The sequence below is a fragment of the Hypoxylon fragiforme genome, assembly GCF_022984875.1.
Source record: "Hypoxylon fragiforme strain CBS 206.31 chromosome Unknown GGS25scaffold_4, whole genome shotgun sequence".
NCBI classification, from domain to species: domain Eukaryota; kingdom Fungi; phylum Ascomycota; class Sordariomycetes; order Xylariales; family Hypoxylaceae; genus Hypoxylon; species Hypoxylon fragiforme.
Genome location: NW_026054759.1, coordinates 1,203,873 through 1,219,509, shown reverse-complemented (window position 1 = coordinate 1,219,509; position 15,637 = coordinate 1,203,873). Strand labels below are relative to the sequence as shown.

Below are 15,637 nucleotides of genomic sequence, written 5' to 3'. Positions count from 1 at the left end.
AAGGGGTAAATGTATACAAAATACCACTATTCGGAGCAGGTCGAAGGCACGAGGCTCCCGTCACTTCGGGACCTAAAAGATCGTAAACAGAAAGGGGAAACTCTCTCTTGCTCCAAAATGACATCAGGGGCAATGCTTAGAGTTCCTACTATAGTCGTATAGGGTTTACAATAAGCTTTTCTGGGGCCCCGAGCTTCTTGTCAGCCAAATACCCAGGGTACATTGAAGTCATACTTCCCAAGTAAGCATAACCCATACCATCACCCATGCTACCATCTCCCCAGTACCTACTAGCAGGTACGTTGATTTCTACGCCAACATGAAGCTTATGTACTCTAGAATATAGATATCGTCCGACAATGACGTCTCATGATGACTGTAGACAATAGTCAAGGGGTTCCATAAGCCCTGCCCTTGTTAGTTTTCCTATATACAACCTTGGAAGTTAACATATTATGTTGCAGTACAACTGCAACCAAGAAGAAGGAAGATGGAAGGAAGAAAGCTTGGTTTATTCCTGACTACTCTGGCGGAGTGACAATATATGGCTATATGGCCCTAGTGGAGCCTATGGTGCCTCAGGCACCTGCAAGAACATAATATCAGCGTCATATTCGAAGAAAGCCCAATAATATATCATGATATGGTTATTATAAAAAAGCAAGGGCGCTTCACAGCGTTGGCTCTATCCGAACTATCCATGGAAGAGCGTCACGAGTAGGTAGGTAGGTATATGGTAGGTACTACATGTAGTTAGGGATATTACTCGGACACTAACAGTAACAGTACGTTTGGCTGAGAATACCAGACTACAAAGTCTCAATATCCAAGCCTCCAACCTTTCCTAGGAACTCCCCTTTTGCGCCCCGCAACAGCTCGTCCATGTCTACCATGCCAGTGGCGATATACTTCTCGCTCACACCTGCGTTGACACGCTTCGAGAGCAACTCCCTGAGTTCAGCGCGCATGGCCCCAAGATCGTGCTTAGTCAAGGCCCTCGCTTCTTTCTGCTTTTCCATCCGGCCACTTCCCCGGCCTCCCCACTTCCCAACTTGCTCCATCTCGTCGCTGTCGTACTCGACGCCGAGCTCTTCCGCTGCATTTCGCATCCAGCTATCATCTTTGTTGCCTTTCTCTTTTGCGAGGCCAGCGTCGGCAATCTTCTTAGCCAGCGTGATGCGAGGCTTTAGTCGATTGACCAATTTTCGGTCCATGTCCAACGTCTGCACGAAGAAGCTTTTCCTCGTCGCTCCCTTATCGCTGATTGAATGCACTTTTGCGATAAGTCGCCTAGTTGGCGTAACCTCTTCGGGGGCACAGAGAATTATACTTAAACCTGTTCGATGCGCGCGCGCGGTACGTCCAGATCTATGCACGTAAACATCTGCGGCACGAGGGACATGGTAATGTACTACTAAATCAACCCCTGGGATATCTAAGCCACGCGCGGCAACATCAGTCGCAACTAATATCGATGATTGGCCCTCTTTCGCACTGGTGAATTTCTCAACAGAACGTAGACGTGCCTTTTGAGCCATTTGAGAATGCAGCGGATGCGTCGGAAGATTAAGATTTTGAAGCATCGGGGACAGTCTTCGGACAGAGCTGATGGAATTGGTGAAGACTAATGTCCGTGCGTTAGGATATAGGAGTAACAGGGCATACAAATAGAGATCCTTTAGGTAAGTTAGTCAGTGCGAATGTCCCGCGTCACAGTAAAATCATGAATTACAACTCACCTTCTCCATGGCTCCACATTCTACGAGGCCTTCCTTGAGACCCTCTGCCATTTGCGAAACCGGATTAACGTCGATGAATTTCGGCTTTTCTTCTCTGAAATTTAACTTTTTGAGAAGATATTCCATGGAGTCCTGTTGGCTCATCAGATCCTGACGACCCTTGCCAGCGAGCTTTTGTTGTAAGCCTTTGTGAAATGTGGCTGAGAACACCAAGGTCTGCCTTGGCGAAGGTTCCGCATCCTCTTCATCTTCCTCCACCTCCACCCGATCTAAAGCACTGAAAATTTCGGCAGCTTCTTTGAAGTGGCCTTCCGTCAAAAGTCTGTCAGCTTCGTCCACGACGAGGTACTGGATCGCCTTGAAGCTGCTCATTAAGTCGGAGCTGGCACTCAACACTTCCCACAACCGACCAGGTGTTCCGATGACGATATCGGCTTTGAGCAGTTGGCGCTGCTGCTTGTGAACGGATAAACCACCGGTGACAGAACACACGTAAGGTGAAGTTGGTAAGCCAGCGCAGAAGTTTTTGATGTGCTCTGTAAGTTGGTGTGCAAGTTCCCTTGTTGGAGATAAAACTAAAGCAAGTGGGACCTTGGAGTCGCCACTGGGGGCTTCATTCTTCTCCGATAATTCTAACCACTTTTGAACAATTGGGATGCCAAAAGCCAGGGTTTTTCCTGACCCCGTCGAAGCTTTTCCAATGACATCGTGACCGGCCATGATATGCGGTATGGTGGCAGCTTGTATAGGGGTAGGTTTAGCAAAACCTAGCTTTGCTAATGACGAGAGAATCCAGGGTGATAGGTCTATCGGCACCCACTCGGAAAGGTCGACTTCGTTTTGCGTCTCGTCCGCGTAGTCTAATCCACCAAAGACATTCGTCTCAAGCTCCGGATCTTCCATTTTACTGGCATTCTTCTTTTTCTTTTGCTTCTTGGAAGGTTTCTCGCTTTTATCCTTCACATCCGCGGCATCGGTCGTGTTTATCTCCAAGTCTTCCACGATCTCCTTGATAGATGGGCCAGGTGGCTTATTTTCCGTAGAATCGCGGGCCAGCGGTTCATCGTCGAATCCTTCGAACTCATCTTCTACCGGGCTGTCTTTTCCCTCGTCTTCCACTTCTTCTTCCTCTTCTGGTGCAGGCACAGTCGTTCTCTACTTCTCGTTAGAATCGTATAGTAAATGCTCAAAGACAAGTGACTTTACAAATTCAATCGTGTTATCGCTGTTGCGGATAACCTCAACATCATCCACCTCCTCTAGACCAAAAAAGCCTTCGGCATCGTTAAACATATCGGGTAGTGTGGCTTCGCGCCATCGTAAAGAACTAGCACTGATGGGCTTTCGCGACTTTGCTTGCTTGGCCATTTTCAGGGCTGACTGATGCGCTTTTGATTTCTTCGCCGGGGGGTTCGTAGCCTGTCCCGCGGCCTTCCGTTTCTTTTGTCCGTTCATGGCGTTTTCGGGATCGGGTGCAATGCGACGAGAATGCTGTTGAACTTTGAATTTCAGTTACAACTTTGGAACTTTTTAAAAAAAGAATTGGGGATCTTTTATCTGCTTATCTTATCAGTCTAACTAGTGGATAAAGAATTTGCGCATTGACCACATCTTAATTCAGCCCTACAAGCTTTCCAGCTTCCTTACAAAAATTCAACTTGAGTTTCTTCAAATATTAATTCTTAAACATTACTACCTAGTATGATAATACTTCCTGGAAAACAAAAATAAAGATGGGAAAATCTTCCAAAGATAAACGTGATGCCTACTACCGGCTAGCAAAGGAACAAGGATGGAGAGCAAGAAGTGCTTTCAAACTCCTCCAGCTCGACGAAGGTCGTCCTCTCCTCCCCCTCTCCTTTCCCCTGACTCAATCAAAAGAGACGCCTGGGCTGGTAGGGATATTTTACTGACTGAAAACAGAATTCGACTTATTTACCAATGTGACTCGAGTAGTTGACCTCTGTGCAGCACCCGGAAGTTGGTCACAAGTTCTTTCTAGGGTCCTGATCAAAGGCGAGAAATTTGGTAGGGCGGCATGGCAAGATCGTGACGCCAAATTTCGTCAACAGATGCTGGGCCTCTTTGGGCCTCAAACCAATGTTGAGAAGCCGGAACTCTTGGAGGCGACAGAGCCACTGATAGAGCTGAAACCCCGCCAGGATGTCAAAATTGTGGCGATCGACTTACAACCCATTAGTCCACTACCAGGGATTGTCACCTTACGAGCTGATATTACTCACCCAGCTACCATACCACTCCTTTTAAGAGCCTTGGATCCGGAATACGACTCAAAGACCAGGAGCCAACAGACTGCGCAACCGGTGGATCTAGTACTCAGTGACGGCGCGCCTGACGTAACTGGCTTACACGATCTAGACATCTACGTTCAATCACAACTACTATTCGCTGCGCTCAACCTGGCATTATGTGTCTTGAAACCAGGTGGTAAATTCGTGGCTAAGATATTCAGGGGCAAGAATGTCGATGTGCTCTACGCGCAACTTAAAATATTCTTTGAAAAAGTACATGTCGCGAAGCCGAGGTCTTCGCGCGCCAGCAGCGTGGAAGCTTTTATCGTATGCTTAAATTTCCAACCTCCGAAAGGGTTCACGGCGAGCCTTGAGGAGCCATTAGGAGTTGGCTCTAGATTGTCCGACATGACGGAGCATAACAATAGGAATCTGCCTGTCACTGCACCTACAGTCCTACAAAACCCAAAGACTGGGGCTTGGGACGATACCCCTGCTCTTCCTAAGAAGACGGATGGCGATGGTATCACGGAAGTACAAATTGAAGATCTCCGCCCAAGACGACAAGATGATATTAGATGGATTGCACCCTTTATCGCTTGCGGTGACCTATCTGCTTTCGACTCAGACGCCTCCTACCGCCTACCACCAGATCACGTGTCTCTAGATCCAATACAACCACCCACAGCACCCCCTTATAAACGTGCCTTGGAGATGAGAAAGGCATTTGGTGGCGCTTATGGAAAGACTGGTAAAGCTTGAATAGGGCTCGTTGATGTCCTTTACGTGTGCTTGGGACGTTGAGCTGCAGGTCCTTCAATCAGACCGATGGAAATACCCTTCGTATTGCATTCGTACCAGTCCTTCGCGCCGAGGTATTTACGATACAGGTCCATCCTATCGCTCGTCAAGAACATGAAGCGTCGCAGATGGGGCCAACCTTTGATGATATCGTTCAGACATTCCATCATCCAACTGCCTAGTCCCTTTCCCTGGTATTCAGGGATAATGTATACGTCGGTCAGGTACGCAAAAGTGACGTCGTCCGTGACCACCCTTACCAGTCCTATTTGAACTGGACTACTTTGGCCTGTAGTGGATCAGCACTATATTCGGAAGGGACGGAAAGGAACTCACCAGCGATTTGCGATGTAGACGTGGGCAGTACAAATAGTCCAAGGCATAGGCTGTTATGAAGCGCCTTCTTTATCACGTCGCGCGGTAACCCCTGTGCCCACCACATCAAATCCGAGTTCAGCGCCTCATTTACTGCGTCAATCTGGATAAGCAGCGGTTCCGTTGAGATGAGATACTCGTCTCGGTACCAATTCCGTGCCGTCGTTTCGAGAACCATGGTGAATGATATAAAACTCGCAGTTGGGATCTGCGCTAGTTTTTGTGATGAAGCTGTGAGTCGATACAACGATAGAATCAAGCCAGCTCCGATAGTTCGGATGTGTCGAATGAGGAGTCATAATATGAATCATGACTTAGTGTTACTACTACACGTGATCTATGTAACTTGCAGTAGTTCATGTACGGATAGACTTAATATTTTGGCCAATCACTAACCTAGGGGGCTTACGTGCATCTATGAAGATGAAGTAGGCATAGTTAGTCTTCTGCAACTCAGCCGGGCTAATTAATCCTAGGTTCCCCTGTGCTTATACGCCTGTGTTTACAGCCATGGATATCTCGACCTTTCTGAATCCAAAAGTTGTAGCAATTCAGGGGTAAGTAAGGCCAGCAATCTCCACAACCAAAAGCTCTTTTATCATCATAGAAAAAACGTAGTGCCTAGGTGCTTAGAAGTTTTACATACTCGCCTAGTACCTAGGTAGGTAGGTAACATAAAATAAAAAAAAAAGGAAAAAAGAAATCACAGCACAGCCTCCCCCGGCATCAGCCCGCTCCGCCAACTCATCGTCGAGTGCTCGTTCGCCCACGCAAGCACGGCATCGTAGTCCACACACTCGTGCCTCGACCCCCAGCCCGGCCCTGCTCCCTCCCCCTCCCCCTCCCCCTCGAGATTCGTGTCCCCGGCGCACATCACGCTCTGCCTCAAGTAATCCAAGCAGTGCGCGGAGTGGTGCGCCACCTCGGCCGTCAGCCGCGTCCCCGCGTACCCCTGCTGGTAGCGCGCGGCGAGGTACGACAGGCAGTGCAGCTGGTGGAAGACCGACATCATGTACGCGGGCCCCGTCGTGTTGGGCGTGATGCTGATGGAGAAGGGGGTGCTGAGGAGGGGGTAGGAGGAGTAGGTGGGGAGGTGGATGTAGCCGCGGGCTTCTAAGGTGGGGGCATTAGTTGACTAGGTACTTAGATAATGGGAAGACGGGAGAGGTAGGCAGGTAGGTAGGTAAGGGGGAGTGAGGGGGGGTAATGGGGAAAGGGAGACAGGCACGCACGAGCGCTCAGCGGGATCCAGTTATGCAGCGTGTGCAGCGTGTCGTGCTCGTCGAACAGCATGTCGTCGCGGACGTACTGCGGGTCCGGGAGGAAGGTGTATACTTTTCTCGGGACTGCGGACACACAAAACCACTCAATATTAGACTCTAGAACCAACCGCTTTCCTCCAGATGTCTATCCAGCTTCGGGTTTGCACCTATGTAAAAGGGGGGGGGGGGTACCTACACGTCGGCACCGGCGACCGCTTGCCCCCGTTTCGCTCGTGCACGAGGTTCGCGAGCAGCACGCCGATCATCGCCGCCATTGTTAGTTCGAGGACGAGCCGTAGGTACTGTGTCGCTTTTCGGGACTCGTTTGTTCGTGTCCATACGGCGTCTTCGTGGGGTGGCAGCGGTGGTGACGGGGTGAGGAATGCTTCTGCTTCCGCAGTCGTCGCGTCTTCTTTGCTGGTGGTCATGGTGGGATTATTGCGTCGGTGGTTGAATTTTATGGAAGGTGAGTGGTTGGGATGACGATGAAATTGTGGGAGGAGGTTATGAGTAAGTATTGGCAACGTAAAGGGAGGAAATGAATGGCATGGACTGACTACATGGTGAAAATGAAGTCTGGTGTTGTGTTGTGCTTAATCGGCAGTTTGTAATTTTGCCTAAAGGGGGAAGGAAGTCTTCCAACGTCTCCGTTCCGGGTTTGGGCTAAGTGGCGAGGTGCTCTGCATACTACCTATTTAACAGAGGATTGATTAGCTTGCTAGGTTAGTTGTATTATATCAATGATGATTTTCGCCTTATTTCAGTTGTGTTGAAGTATTTCATGCCGCAGTTCTGTATGACCTTCCTGGACCTTGGAGTTTTTAACTTGCTTGCAAGTGCTTGTAACGAATCGCCGGATATGATAGAGACCATATATGTACCTACTTATGAGTGCCTAATAGTGGGTAGGTATCCAGGTATATATTTAATAAGGGGTATACATCTTTCCGGCGATAGAGTTATGAATACTAGCCATATCGTGATGTTATTGCTAGAACTGATATCAAAGCACAGAGACGTCGCTCAGAGCTATTGTATTGATGAATAGAGCTTAGGCATCCCTCACTATATACCCACTCAAGCACCTACTTTCATTCATCCTTGAGAATCATACTAACTAGCTGCTCAGCCATAGCATAAAGAGTCGCCTGTGGATGCCCGCCCATGGGTAGCGGAACAATACTCGCATCCGCAACTCTCAAACCCTTGACACCGAACACTTTCCCCTCCACATCCACTACCTTGCCCATCGCCGCAGTGCCTCCCGAGTGGTGATGCTGCGTCCCCGTGCGCCGCATCCTCTCTTCAATCTCCTCGTCGCTGGACGTAGCCGTGAGCGGCGTCAGGCCGTCCAACCCTTCCCCTGAAGGCGGAGTTTCGCTCTCGACGATGGGCTTCATAGAGCTGCTTGCTAGCATCGCGTTAAGGGTTTGGCGAGTGGCATGGACGATCGTGTCACGGTCCAGCTGGGTGGAGAAATAGTTCGGTTGGATGCGTGGGGGGTCGTTCGGGTTCTTGGAGCGAATGGACACCGTCCCGCGGGAGGTGGGCAGGAGCAGCATGGTGGAGGTCGCGATGTGGGTGCCGTCGATAGGAATCCCCGGGATGCCTGGGGGGACGTAGACGGAAATTACCTCGTAGAGGTTTCGCTTCTGCTTCTCCACGTTGGATTCATGCTTCGTGATGATCTCTGCGGGTAAGGGTTGGCTGACGATCCAGTCCCATGGTAGACTCTTGAAAAGTGCGGGATCCTGCCATGGGGCACTACCGAGAGCATACCCGAGAGAGGGGTCGTGTAGGCGGTAGGCGAGGTAGATGACAGAGTGGTCGTGGAGATTCTGGCCTACTTGTGGGGATTCGTGCACGATGGGAATGGCATGTTCTTTGAGAGTAGCAGCGGGGCCGATGCCTGAGAGTAGAAGAGCTTTCGGGGTGCCGTAAGCGCCAGCGCAAAGAATGACCTCCTTCTGCGCAGTGATTTTGCGACCGTCGGCCAGCTCTACTCCAGTTGCCGTGGTACCTGAGAAAGTGACTCTATGCACAGTGGTGTTGGTAAAGACCTTCACGTCATTGAGTGGATAGACCAGGTTAGACGGCTGTCGCATTCCGTCATGAGAGTTCTCATTCATCTCCGCCAAACCTCCAATCCTGCCATCCTCTCTCTGCAGATTAGGAGACACTCCAAGCTCTTCCCATGCCTCTCTCACAGGTTCGCGGAGTAGATATTTGCGTGCCCCCGACTGAGCGGCAGAGACTGAAGTGACATGCATCGGACCGTCAAAGCCATGCTCCTCCGGGTCCGCTCCCTTGTCGTGAAAGCTTTCCGTCTTACGAAGCCAAGGCTTAAGACCTTTGTAGCTCCAGCGTTGATCCCCGACTACCTCAGCCCACTCGTCATAATCCGCCGCATCCGCGCGCAGCCAACCACCGTAGTTGAGGATGGTGCCTCCACCCAAGACCTTGCCGGTGTTCAGAGTGTGCACCCGGTTATCTGTGTTCGCCACGGGCTCACTTTGATACACATAGTCGAACTCACCGCCCAGGAGCGACAGGCCGCTTATGAAGCTGGCGGCGGCGGGGTTGCTGGATGGATCAGCTCCAGCTTCTAAGAGAATGACGGTAGGCTTTTTGTCACTCTGGCTGAGGCGGGAGGCTACGACACATCCGGCCAGGCCGCCACCGACGATGACGTAGTCTGCGCTTACATCCGCCATGTTATATGTATAATACTTAGATTCAAAAAAGACTGTAAGAAATATAAAGGGGATGAAAGTGAGGTAAGAGGGGGAGAGTAAGTGAAGGTAGCCGCTGAGGTGGGCTCAAAGGGGGGCAAGACTAGTATCCCTCGGAAAGCTTTTCGTTCCTGTAAATAGGGATGAGATGGATCTTGGAGAACAATGCAGTGTCCCGCTCCTGTGTTACTCGTCAACTTTAGGTACATCTACCGGCCTAAGTACCAACAGCTTACATTTCCCGATCCTTATTTTCCTATTTAGGACTAACCTAGGTACCTAGGTGATGACATGCAGCTTTGTTACGAGATACTCAACCAACAAGAGTTGGGCTGAAGTCCATGACCTCTCATATTAGCGAGATGCATCAAGTCTCGCATAAGCCTACGGGCGAGAGATGGGGGCCAAGCACCTTCAAGATAGATTACCTTCTACAGAATTTGGCAAAGCTAGCCGATAAGTTCATCTGATGGATCAACTATGTAATAAGCTTACCTCGAGTCGTATATTTGTGCGATCCCTCAACGGTTAACACAACAGACCTGCTGTGCCTCCCCACCACACATATTTCCGGGATCTAGAGACTTTCCAAGGTTACTATGAGCGTCACAGACAAAGACGACCCCGTATTCTGGAAGCTGCAAGATGTCGAGCCTACATACTGGGACGAGTACATCGCCACCCGTCCCGTCTACGGCGCCAAAATATTCCAGCGCATCTACGACTACCACGCCAGCCACTCCCCATCCCGCCTCGCCGCGCTAGACATAGGCACGGGTTCCGGCTCGGCCATCGGGCCCCTGGCCCAGCACTTCGACCACGTCGTCGCCAGCGACAACGACCCTACCAGTTTGGCCTTTGCACGGGGTAGATACGCCGCGGTACCGGCTAGCCACCTCTCCTACACCCTCTCCTCCGGCGAGGATCTCCTGCAGCACCACTCGCCTACCTCCTTCGACCTCATCACCTGCGCCGAGACCTTCCCGCTCATGGACACGCTGCCCGCGCTGCACAACGCGTCTACCCTCCTGCGCCCCGGCGGGACCCTCGCCATCTGGTTCTACGGCCCGCCGTTCTTCACGGAGGAAGCGTTCGCGGGTGCGTGTCAGCCGGTGCTCGACGCGATCATGGACCACAACTTCCGCCCCGTCGTCAACGGCGGCGGCGACGCGCAGAGAGAGGCGTGGAGGCGCGCGGCGGATGGGAAGGCGAGTTGGCTGGACTACATTCCGTTTGACCCCGCGACGTGGACGGATGTGCAGCGGCATAAGTGGAACACGCAGGCGCGGCTATCCTTCTTTACCCCCGCCGCGTGTGGGTTTCCCGTCAAGCCGGTCAGTAGAGTGGAGGCGCACGAGCTGGTGAGTGAGGAGCGGGATGCTGATTTTTGGAAGGTGGAGTGGGATGGGCGGATGCTAAGGAGGTTTGTGAGGGCGAGTTTTCCGAAGACGAGGGAGGTGCTGGAGGGGAAGGATGAGATTATGGATGCGCTGTTTAAGAGGCTTATGAATGCGATGGGGGGGCAGGACGCACGGAGGAAGCTTTCTTGGCCGGCTGTTTTGGTTCTGGCGAGTAGGAAAGGAGACAGTTGAGTATAAGTAGGTAGGATTCTGTTGTAAAGTACATGGCATACATCTGTCCAGCAGTGCAGCATTGCTCCCAGCTAACCTTACCATTCATTGAATTCTCGCGTCTCGTCGATGGTGACGAACTTGCCCGATGTCTGCTCCCTTGTTGCCTTCTTGATCTGCATGATGATGTTAATACCAAGAAGATACTAGCTACGGTGGAAATAATGAACTATATAATGAATGAACTAGAACTGACCTGGTCGAACACAAAATCGGCAGACTTGTCAACCGGCACAAACGCTTGCTCGTAGCCGAAGTGCCGCGCACCGGTATTTCCCATATCCGTCTGCATGAACCTTCACCATAACAACAATAACAATAATTAGCGAGACCTCCAGTATAGTACTAAAGTGTACAGAGCGAACATCACTCCTACTTACCCAGGGTCCACCACAAAAGAAATAAGCCCCGGACTCTCGCAGTGGATCTTCCGCGTCAAGTAGTGCGCGGCAGCTTTACTCGCGCCGTAGGCAAACATGGGGAACGGCGAGTTCTCCATGGCCCCGATGCTGGCGATCGGGGTGCCGATCAGCACGAAGCGGGGCCGGTTGCCTGCTTCGAGGAGGGGCCGGACGGCTTGGAAGAGGCACAGGGGGCCTAGGTAGGAGATCGTGCTTAGTACGTGAATGGTGAGAGCTGCATAATCTATCTACGCACCTATGGTATTCACGTCGACGAGATGGCGGACTTCGTGGGGCTTGACTAGTGATAGATCGCCAAACACCGTGCCGTGGCCCGCATTCGCCACGACGATGTCCAGCTTGTGGATTCCATGGTCAGTCTGCAGAGTCTTGACGGCGTCTTGTGCGTCCGTGTCCGATAGAGAGTCGATCTTGACGACGATCACCGTGGTGCCGTCGCCGCGGGGGAGATCAAAGAGGGCTTTGCTCGTGGGGTGCTCGGGATCGCGCACAGCTGCTATCAGGGTGGTGTTTGGCTGGAGCAAAAACCGCGTGGCTAGAGCTCGCCCTAGGCCTAGAAAAAAGAAAGCAAAGTCAAGTTGTTAGAGCTGATATTATTACTAACTTAGGTACCTCCTGAAGATGAGAGCAGGTAGGTAGGTCCCTAAGACACTGGAGCTATGTAAGCCAACCCACCTCGATTCGCGCCTGTGATAAGGACGGCCGTGGGGCTGATTGGGGTGGTCATCTTGTTGTTCTTCAAGGGGATTTGTTGTGGGAGATGTAAGAGACAAGATAATCTCGACCCAGAAGTTCATGGATTCCTTATTATCAGGTACAATATCTGTCATGGGATTTCCGTTCTATGCCCGCCATTAACTTTCTATGAAAAAGAATAAAATAAAAATAAAATACCTACCGAATCAAGTACCAAGCTAAGTGCTAAGGGGGTAGGTTGCACAAGAAGTATTACTCCTCACATAAAGTAGGTACTGTAGATACCGTCGGGCCACCCCAGGGGTATCAATATGACGATGTTGCTTACCAACTCTTTGTATGAATAGTCCTGCAGCAACTAAACATAGTGGGACCTTTGGTCTAAACTCCCTACCTACATAGTCCCTACTAGGTACCTAACCTAGGCAGGTACCTGACTTACTGTACTAACATCAATATATCCTTTATTGATTAGGTATTCTGACAGTCGTGGTTGTTTGCAGCCCATCGCAATATGACCTCGTCACTGAGCTACCACCCACTTCACACTGATACTGGGAAGGAGGATGACGATGGCTCTGAGGTCGGAGAACTCAGACATGGTCCCTTGACTAGCATTCGAACGTCTTGGAAACTACAAGTGGCGATACTCGCGCTTATTCTATCGAATATCACTTTCGCGAGTCTCTGGCTTAAGTCCTGGGTGGATGGGGCTCCCCCATTAGCTTCTGATTGCAGGAGGCCCCGACTGACGTACTGTAAGTTGGTATCCTTAAGTGTGATGTTCGTATGAGTTGTCCAATATTCGTGGTGTTAATAAATCATCTATGTACCTCAACAGCGCCGGCTGATAGCGCAATTCGCTATGAGAAAAAGCGGCTGTGGCGAGATATTGACGGCCCCAACCCCTTTACCGGGAAGCCTCGGCCAGAGTTCGACCAAGCATGGAGAGACATCATAGCTCGTGAGTTCAGTCCTTGTATAAAATATTATAAAGTAAAATCTCCGTTTTTTTAATTCGTGATTAATCTCATTGCCCTATCTAGCAATCACGATTAAAGTGTCCGGTGAGGAGCTTGTGCGCTTCAGTGAGGGCGATAGCACGATAGCCTTCAAAGATGGTTCTGGATACATTGCTGAGATGGGCATGTACCACGAACTACACTGCGTGGTGAGTTTAGCACGAATACGATGATATATGAATATTTCTTTCTGCTAACTCCGCTGGCGTTTGCGAGAAACGTGTGAGGCGCTATCTACATCTAGACCACTACTACCCCAACATGACGGAAGAAGACCGAGTGAGAGAAGACACACACATTGGTATGTTATAACCATTTTCAACATTTGAAAACTATTGTGAGTAAGCAGTATTGACTGTGAATAGATCATTGCCTTGAATATTGGAGACAGTCCGTGATGTGTCGAGGAGACACTACTCTGGGAACCTTCTTCTGGAGAGACGGAGTGCCGACATCGAGGGTGTACACAGACAATGAATGTGTCGATTGGTATGCGCTGGATCATTGGGCAAGGCAAAGGAAGGTTGACGCGGCGGATTATTCTCAGTTTGCAGAAGATGAATGAGATCGCACAAAGCTGCATGTACCTGGTCAAGTTTGAGGTAGACATCTCGCAGGTGATGAATTATTCAAGTCCAACGTCAATTTAAGGCTCAAGTTTCTAAAAGAACTACGTAACAATTCCCGTATCAGACGAGTTGGCATACAGCTCTGCCCAGGCAACAACTTGTTCATAATCCCGACATTGCTTCGGCTGGCCCCATCCATTCGTGAGGTGTGTCTCGCGGTCCAACACTTCCAGGTTCGTATCCGCCGCGCACATAAGAGCCTGTCTGATGTAGTCAAAGCAATGTCGTATATGGAACGGAGCGATCCGCGTAGAGGTCTCGTTGTCGAAGTCGGGTATGTCGGTTGAGTTCACCATGGAGGAGCTTTCGAGGGCGTCGTAGTATGCGACGACGATGGCATGCTAAGTAATATTGTTCAGCGATGAAATAAGTGTACGTGAGATAAAATTTGGCCTACCAGACAGTGTAGCTCGTGGAATACAGCGATGTTAGATATAAATGGTGCCAACTGAGCGTGGTGTATGAAGCCCCTCCCTATCGGAATGATAGAAGCCCATGCTGCCTCGGATTCTGGTGTGGGCTTTTGAGTGAACGTCAAGTTATGTTCCCAGGTCGTGTGAACTAGCCCCGGGGGCACTGATCGCGAGTTGAGTGCTGAGATGACAATAGGGGAGAACTGGGGTGCTTACTGGGGAGCCCGTATTGAGCTCGGCTGGTACCTTTCCCCTGAGTCCATCCTAAAAGATATCCGAGACCAAGTGATACTGCAACTAGACAAATTATACCGACCCATTGATATTTGGAGATTTGTTGGTAGTTTCCATCTAGCCATTTCGTCTCCTTTTCATCAGTTGGTAGTAACGATTCGCCTTGCTCATTGTCTTCGGAAACCCTAGGTCCCATGGCGTACTGTTGGAGTGGGAAATGAGAAGCTGCGGGGAACTATGTGTCGCTTTCTTGGGGCATGTATTACACTACCAGCAGCGGTCGCGAAAAAGCTGGCTTGAGTCCTAGATTGGCGATCTCCAGGAGGCATTATTCCCGTTCGCTGTCCAAGTCTACCAACACACTCTCTCAGTTCAGCCAGAGGATCTCCTTGATCGGATGCAACTTTTTGAGTAAGACAACGTCCTTTCACCGAAAACGACCCCAAACGGGATCTGTAGCTGCATAACGCCCGCTGGGTATGTTGCGGCCTACACCCCTATATTAGGTACCCATCATGTGAGTCTGTCTGCGAGGACCGATTATCCCTGCCGTTGAACTGCATAACTTGATTCACGATTATATATTCCCCATGACGCATCATCTCGTTCAAATATAGAATGGCTAATGCCCACCTTGATCCCGTAGACCTACTTGGTAGGCGATGAACCGACTGAAACTCTAAGAATACCTACCTGCCTGCCTACTTAGTAATTACTCGATCCCCCTAAAAGGAAGATGCGTCTCAACTACCTCTCGCTACTTTTAGGCGTAAGCTTCGCCATCCCAATACCCACAGGTGAGCTCCGGACTCTTATAAGCGCTATCAAGGGCATTATCTCATCAAGAGTACTTACCTGTCTGCTTAGACACCAACACCCCCTTATTGGGAGCTCGCGACGCTGATGCAGACGATCTCGTCCATAATTCTTGGTCAGCAAGAGCCATCGTCGCCAGAACTGACGCCGACGACCTGGTAAAGAACTCATGGTCGGCTAGGGATGCCGTTGTGAGTCCTAGGAAAGCGGAAGCGGACGCTGACGCAGATGACTTGGTACACAATAGCTGGTCTGCGCGGACCTAAGTGGTAGTCTGAACCATCAGCGAGCGGGATTAGGTATCGGGAAGGGCTCGGCGATGTAATCTGGATCGATATCACTTGCATCACCGGTACATGCATGCCGTTCATGGGCGCTTCATCCATCGGTACATACCTAGGTTAGTAGGTATGAATGTTCGTATACACGGTAGATATCGCCGAGGCGTCAATCACATAGCTCCGAAAGCAAGATCTCTGAATTATGTTGGCGTTAAGCAGGGTACAATACCTACATAGCGCAGTACATCACAGTATCCGCGACGCCACTTACTACTACATACCTAATGATAAGTCTAGGCCCTGACAATAATACTTGATTACCTTTTTCTTAT

General features: G+C 50.4%; 9 protein-coding genes across 9 annotated transcripts; 3 read left to right on the top strand and 6 right to left on the bottom strand.

The window, feature by feature from the left end:
* Positions 1 to 634: 634 nt before the first annotated feature.
* Positions 635 to 3,251, bottom strand: GGS25DRAFT_485573 (DEAD-domain-containing protein). The gene is made up of 3 exons (XM_049260555.1): positions 2,946 to 3,251; positions 1,740 to 2,894; positions 635 to 1,676 (listed from the first exon to the last, which is right to left on the bottom strand). The coding sequence occupies exons 1-3, from the start codon at positions 3,192 to 3,194 to the stop codon at positions 810 to 812; spliced, it is 2,271 nt and encodes a 756-aa protein (XP_049117623.1). The 5' UTR covers positions 3,195 to 3,251; the 3' UTR covers positions 635 to 809.
* A 135-nt stretch (positions 3,252 to 3,386) lies between these two features.
* Positions 3,387 to 5,000, top strand: GGS25DRAFT_224490 (FtsJ-domain-containing protein). The gene is made up of 2 exons (XM_049256996.1): positions 3,387 to 3,575; positions 3,663 to 5,000. Exons 1-2 carry the CDS (start codon positions 3,473 to 3,475, stop codon positions 4,751 to 4,753), a joined length of 1,194 nt encoding a protein of 397 aa, XP_049117622.1. The 5' UTR covers positions 3,387 to 3,472; the 3' UTR covers positions 4,754 to 5,000.
* On the bottom strand, positions 4,764 to 5,607 carry GGS25DRAFT_224244 (uncharacterized protein). Its single transcript, XM_049256992.1, has 2 exons — positions 5,129 to 5,607; positions 4,764 to 5,081 (listed from the first exon to the last, which is right to left on the bottom strand). The coding sequence occupies exons 1-2, from the start codon at positions 5,343 to 5,345 to the stop codon at positions 4,774 to 4,776; spliced, it is 525 nt and encodes a 174-aa protein (XP_049117621.1). The 5' UTR covers positions 5,346 to 5,607; the 3' UTR covers positions 4,764 to 4,773.
* GGS25DRAFT_224279 (uncharacterized protein) lies at positions 5,608 to 7,188 on the bottom strand. Its single transcript, XM_049256993.1, has 3 exons — positions 6,626 to 7,188; positions 6,400 to 6,513; positions 5,608 to 6,280 (listed from the first exon to the last, which is right to left on the bottom strand). Exons 1-3 carry the CDS (start codon positions 6,855 to 6,857, stop codon positions 5,871 to 5,873), a joined length of 756 nt encoding a protein of 251 aa, XP_049117620.1. The 5' UTR covers positions 6,858 to 7,188; the 3' UTR covers positions 5,608 to 5,870.
* GGS25DRAFT_223929 (choline dehydrogenase) lies at positions 7,177 to 9,790 on the bottom strand. Its single transcript, XM_049256990.1, has 2 exons — positions 9,398 to 9,790; positions 7,177 to 9,342 (listed from the first exon to the last, which is right to left on the bottom strand). The coding sequence occupies exon 2, from the start codon at positions 9,141 to 9,143 to the stop codon at positions 7,521 to 7,523; it is 1,623 nt and encodes a 540-aa protein (XP_049117619.1). The 5' UTR covers positions 9,144 to 9,342; positions 9,398 to 9,790; the 3' UTR covers positions 7,177 to 7,520.
* GGS25DRAFT_224288 (S-adenosyl-L-methionine-dependent methyltransferase) lies at positions 9,131 to 11,174 on the top strand. Its single transcript, XM_049256994.1, has 5 exons — positions 9,131 to 9,364; positions 9,445 to 9,643; positions 9,702 to 10,918; positions 10,989 to 11,095; positions 11,169 to 11,174. The coding sequence occupies exon 3, from the start codon at positions 9,761 to 9,763 to the stop codon at positions 10,751 to 10,753; it is 993 nt and encodes a 330-aa protein (XP_049117618.1). The 5' UTR covers positions 9,131 to 9,364; positions 9,445 to 9,643; positions 9,702 to 9,760; the 3' UTR covers positions 10,754 to 10,918; positions 10,989 to 11,095; positions 11,169 to 11,174.
* Positions 10,831 to 11,941, bottom strand: GGS25DRAFT_513857 (uncharacterized protein; the record flags this gene model as incomplete). The annotated part of the gene is made up of 5 exons (XM_049262924.1): positions 10,831 to 10,908; positions 10,989 to 11,088; positions 11,173 to 11,389; positions 11,450 to 11,767; positions 11,890 to 11,941. 5 exons carry the CDS (start codon positions 11,939 to 11,941, stop codon positions 10,831 to 10,833), a joined length of 765 nt encoding a protein of 254 aa, XP_049117617.1.
* A 161-nt stretch (positions 11,942 to 12,102) lies between these two features.
* GGS25DRAFT_224039 (uncharacterized protein) lies at positions 12,103 to 13,946 on the top strand. The gene is made up of 6 exons (XM_049256991.1): positions 12,103 to 12,178; positions 12,258 to 12,668; positions 12,752 to 12,874; positions 12,957 to 13,081; positions 13,140 to 13,233; positions 13,298 to 13,946. The coding sequence occupies exons 2-6, from the start codon at positions 12,425 to 12,427 to the stop codon at positions 13,495 to 13,497; spliced, it is 786 nt and encodes a 261-aa protein (XP_049117616.1). The 5' UTR covers positions 12,103 to 12,178; positions 12,258 to 12,424; the 3' UTR covers positions 13,498 to 13,946.
* Positions 13,265 to 14,514, bottom strand: GGS25DRAFT_224324 (uncharacterized protein). Its single transcript, XM_049256995.1, has 3 exons — positions 14,191 to 14,514; positions 13,959 to 14,137; positions 13,265 to 13,902 (listed from the first exon to the last, which is right to left on the bottom strand). Exons 1-3 carry the CDS (start codon positions 14,402 to 14,404, stop codon positions 13,603 to 13,605), a joined length of 693 nt encoding a protein of 230 aa, XP_049117615.1. The 5' UTR covers positions 14,405 to 14,514; the 3' UTR covers positions 13,265 to 13,602.
* Between the last annotated feature and the right edge of the window lie 1,123 nt (positions 14,515 to 15,637).